The sequence below is a fragment of the Odontesthes bonariensis genome, chromosome 23, assembly GCF_027942865.1.
Source record: "Odontesthes bonariensis isolate fOdoBon6 chromosome 23, fOdoBon6.hap1, whole genome shotgun sequence".
Taxonomy (NCBI): Eukaryota; Metazoa; Chordata; class Actinopteri; order Atheriniformes; family Atherinopsidae; genus Odontesthes; species Odontesthes bonariensis.
This window is the reverse complement of record NC_134528.1, coordinates 19,356,821-19,361,455: the sequence shown is the minus strand read 5'-3', so window position 1 is coordinate 19,361,455 and position 4,635 is coordinate 19,356,821. Positions and strand designations below refer to the sequence as shown.

Here is a 4,635-nt window from a genome sequence, read left to right as displayed (position 1 = left end):
CTACTCATTTACAGGCACCTGATGCATCATGCAAGTCGAATCCACTTCACGCAGGGCAATCAACAGATGCATGTGAATGCATTAAGTTAGACCATTACATAAAATGCAGCCAACTGTATGCACTCAGCCACTTCCAGCGGCAGCCGGATATGCCCCTCCACGGTCTTCCCTCTGTGCGTAAATGCATTGCGCGTCCTGTGCCTGTCAAACTTGTCCGTGGGTTAATATCAGTAATTTCTTTCTTTTTTTTCTCATCATCATGGAGCAGAGTAGTCTAGCCCTCGCGCCGTCGTGCTTGTCAGTTCGAGTTGGCTCGGGCAATGTCGCCTAGTTTTTCTGGTTGCGTGGAGACTAAAAGGCTGCACCCATTCAGCGAACCCCGAGGTGCAGATCGGGAGCATTTGGCGCGTCGTGGTTGCCACCGGAGCGGCTTTCGGCGCAAGTTTAACGCGCAGCGGGAGGACCTGATGGAAGCAAACCAATAATTCCGGTTGAGCCGCGGAATGAAGAGCGCATTGATCTGGTGGACGACATTGTGTTGGAGCAGTTGTTCGAAAACACATAATGGGAGGGAGAGGAACAGCGGCAAAGACGTGAGTGTGAGCGATATTTGATCGATACGTATGTTTCTGATTTTGTTGACATCTGTGCATTTTAATCCATTAAAGAGAGCCACATTGCTCAGTTTTAGAATCGCGATTTCAATCATTAGCTCGCGGTAGAAATAAGTGCTGACTAATATAGAATGAAAGGAGAACTTAACAAGGGTATTGGTTTCCACTGGGCATCATCTCTATTTCGAGTTAATTTTCAACCAGATGTTTGTATTGAGTACAATTTTAAATTTCATCAATACTTTTTGCACATTTTATGGCAACGCTTTTGTTGTTTTTAATGTAAAGATTCTGAGTATCTTGAAGACGTATTCAACTTTATACTGAGAATATAAATAATGTGCTATATAACTGCCAGTGCACACCTTTTCTTCTCTCTGGCACACTATGCCAGAGCTGACTGCTCTGCATTGACAGTGTGTATATGTACACTATTTAAGGAGGATTTTTTTCCCCTCATGGTGCGAAGGAAGTCTGCCTGGAAGAGTTTGTGCTCTAAAGAACAAAAATTGCACGTACAATAATACAGATTGGCCAATGTTCATTACTGGATAGATCTTTAAGCAGTGAAATCCCATTACAGCCACAGTTTGAAGTTAAATATCTCAAGGATGCTTTGGTTTCCCTCTTTCCCTTATTGTCATCCTCGTCTTTTTTTGATTACTCTATTAGAAACCAGCAACCTATGTCACAAGAAGGCCATTTTTATGGCTGTAAAAGGGTGCCATAAATAGGTCAGATCCATACATAAGAAAAGCACGGCATCACAGAAGATATTAACATCATAAATCCAGGTGGCACTTCAGTACCTCTGATGTTTGGGTTTGAGTCCATATTATTGCTCCTCATACAACTGGTGCCAGAGACTTGTCAGTGCTGATCCGAGAGCAGCGAATTTATGAAGTTAGAGTCACCTGTGGCTGCAAGAGGGCTGAATTTATTGTGCAAATTAAAAGCAGGGTGGTAATTTATGACAGAAAAAGGTCCATTAATTTATAAATACTGACGGAGCCACCATCCGACTTATTGCTCTCCCTGTTTATGACAGTAAGAGGCAAGAGTGGAGTTGATGTGGAAAATCGCTTTTTCTTCATGTTTGTATTGTTTTTTTTTTCTTTTTTACTGGTGCCCCACACTCATCAGGTTTACAGCCTCTCTTAGGTGTTCATCTCATACACAGACGACTTGCTTCATTGCCCTCCTGCTTATTTTTTCTTGCCAGCTCTGTTCCTCAGCTTCCTTACCAACATTTGCCCTTCTCCTCGATATCTCATCAGTGTCACCAATGTTCTCTGTGTTGTCATTGTAATGTTACCCCTCTGCTTAAATCTCCATGATATCGTTCTTTCTCTCCCAACCCCGTGCTCATGTGTCCAATTTCACTTCTTACCCAAATGCTTTCTCCTTCTTTATCTCCAGCCCTCCTCCTCTGCTACCCCATTATCTCTCAGCAAAATAAAAGGCTGGCATGCAATGTGATGGGAAAACTATAGCCTTTACTGGAGCATTATGTTAACCATGCAAGACCTTATACGTGGATGTTCAGCTGCTTCTGCCTGGCTGTTGCACTTAGTCATACACTCAGCTGACACTGAGTTCAAGAGAAATCATTTGAAAGTTGCTATGCTTGGCCTTGATGAGTCTGTAGCGATACTAGTACGAGAGACCAAACACACACACACACACTGACACAAAAACAGTGCCTCTACACACTGTCCTAACCCCCCACCCCCAAACTGTCATGTGATATTTTGAGGTACTTAGAGGTTGATTTAATTTCTTAATCTTGGTAGGTGGAACTTGTACATCTCTTATCATTTGTAAGAAATGAGAAATCTGGTTTGATTCCTTCGTTCTTTTTATCCCAAACAAGACCGGCTGTCACATTGTGGGTTTTGTTGCCCTTGTCACTGTTTATATTGTTAGCATTTACCTCAACAAAAGGATTGGGTGGCTCACTCTGATAGTACACTGACTGAGGGAGCTTTTTTTTTCTTAAGAGGATTAGTAACAGGATAGGAGGTAGCTCTGATCAGCTATTAATGAAGTGTGTTAAAGTTGGTTCGCCTGCTATTTTCAATAGCCGAGCCTACAAAATATAAAGTGTATATTACAGGACAGACAGACAAGCTCTGTGTTACTTGCACTTCTGACTAAATGACCTCATGAACTAGTAACTAGACGAACTGATACCAGGCTAGGAAAGTTTAAAACAGGAAAAATGTAAACTCTGTTGAAAATTTAGTCAGATTTAGTTTGCATTTGGCTTGGAACATTTTGTGCCACATGGTATCACATCACTATGTTAATGCCAGTGTGTGTGTACTGAAATAGCCCAGCACTTCAGGGATGTCAATTATAAAAGAGGCACAGTGACACCAAAGTATTTTCTGTGCTTGCTTATTGTGCTGGGTTGAAGGAAACATTTGATCCTTTAACTTTTCTAGGAAATACAACAAATTGCTTTTTTTTTCTGACCACCAAGAACTGATATGAGCATGCAGCTTTCCTGCTGCCTCCACACTGCAATTAGACAAACTGCACGTCCTATGAGTGACACTACCGCCTCTGTAGAATGTTGTTAATTCCCCATGGTTTTACAGTTGAAAAGTATTTAATCTGCTCTTCTCTTTGTTCAAAGCATGGCTTTGTAACTCTGTTGCTTCTATGCCGTAGGTTCAACAATAACTGGAGTGGTTGATGTGGACTTCAGCCCTCTGCCCAGGTCGTACTTCCTGGAGCATGCCCGTATCCCACGATGCCCCTACTTGCAGACTGGGTTCTGCGCCACTCGGTGGTCATGTGTTTGCTGCTGCACAGTTTGGTCTTAATGACCTTCTGCTTCCATCATGCTGCCACCACCTGTTCCAAGAGGTGCTACTGCTCTGAGAGCGAGAGTGGTGGTAAGACGGTGCGCTGCAGCAATCTGCAGCTCACGGAGATCCCGCTTGACATCCCCAATGACACACAACGTGTCTACCTGGACTTCAACCTCTTCACCACAGTTCCAACAAATGCGTTTGCAAGCTTAACCCATCTGGTTGAACTGGACCTATCACACAACGAACTAATCCAGCTAGAACCCGGCGCGTTCAAAGGCCTCACCTCCTCATTACAGTTCTTGGATCTGTCTTCAAACAAATTAGTTAACTTTAACCCAGACGCTTTTGAGGGCCTGCAAGCTCGCGCCAACCTAACAAACAATCCATGGCATTGTGACTGCAATTTGCAGATGGCTTTGCCGCGTGTGAACCTGGAGCCTGCGTCACTGACGGGCATTGTGTGCCAGACTTCTGATCCTGAAGAAATAGGCGTTCAAGGACTTGCCTTCCTATTGGAACCAGACATAGACCTATGTATGGTGATGAAGAGGACTACAGATGTGGCCATGCTGGTTGTTATGTTCGGCTGGTTCACCATGGTCATCTCCTACCTGGTCTACTATGTAAGGGCTAATCAGGAGGACGCCCGCAGACACCTGGAGTATCTCAAGTCATTGCCCAGCAGGCAGGGCAAGTCAGAGGAGTCTTCTACCATTAGCACTGTGGTATAGGGCTAATGGAGCTACACATGATAACTTAAATGGTATGTCATGACAAACAGACTTGAGGTATAACCTGTACCCGCAGTCATTATCAGTCTCAGTTTTGTCCAGCTGTTGTTACAGAGCCAAGTTGGGCAATAAAATATGTGCCTGCAAAAGAAATTTGCAGATACAACCTAGTCCAGATGAATAATTCATCTTTCAGCAGACCATTAGGACTTCTTTGTTGCCTGAGTTGATGGCCTTGTTTGTACACTAAGGGAGTAAAAGCAATGGCATGTTTTTTGGGATCTCCAGATATGAGATACAAATGGGATTTATTCAGTGGTGCATGCACCTTGGTGTGCTTTTCTCACTTAGAGACAGTTCAAGACAAGGCTAAACAAGAACGAGAAACTCCATGTACAACTATTTTCCATTTAAATCCTTATGGTATAGACAAGTATGATACAATTAAAATGACGTTTTTAATTTAAA

The 4,635-nt window shown here is 43.2% G+C and overlaps 1 protein-coding gene across 1 annotated transcript; it reads left to right on the top strand.

Annotated features, from left to right (window-relative positions):
* On the top strand, positions 1–4,635 carry lrrc3ca (leucine rich repeat containing 3Ca). Its single transcript, XM_075457117.1, has 2 exons — positions 1–593; positions 3,291–4,635. The coding sequence occupies exon 2, from the start codon at positions 3,373–3,375 to the stop codon at positions 4,165–4,167; it is 795 nt and encodes a 264-aa protein (XP_075313232.1). The 5' UTR covers positions 1–593; positions 3,291–3,372; the 3' UTR covers positions 4,168–4,635.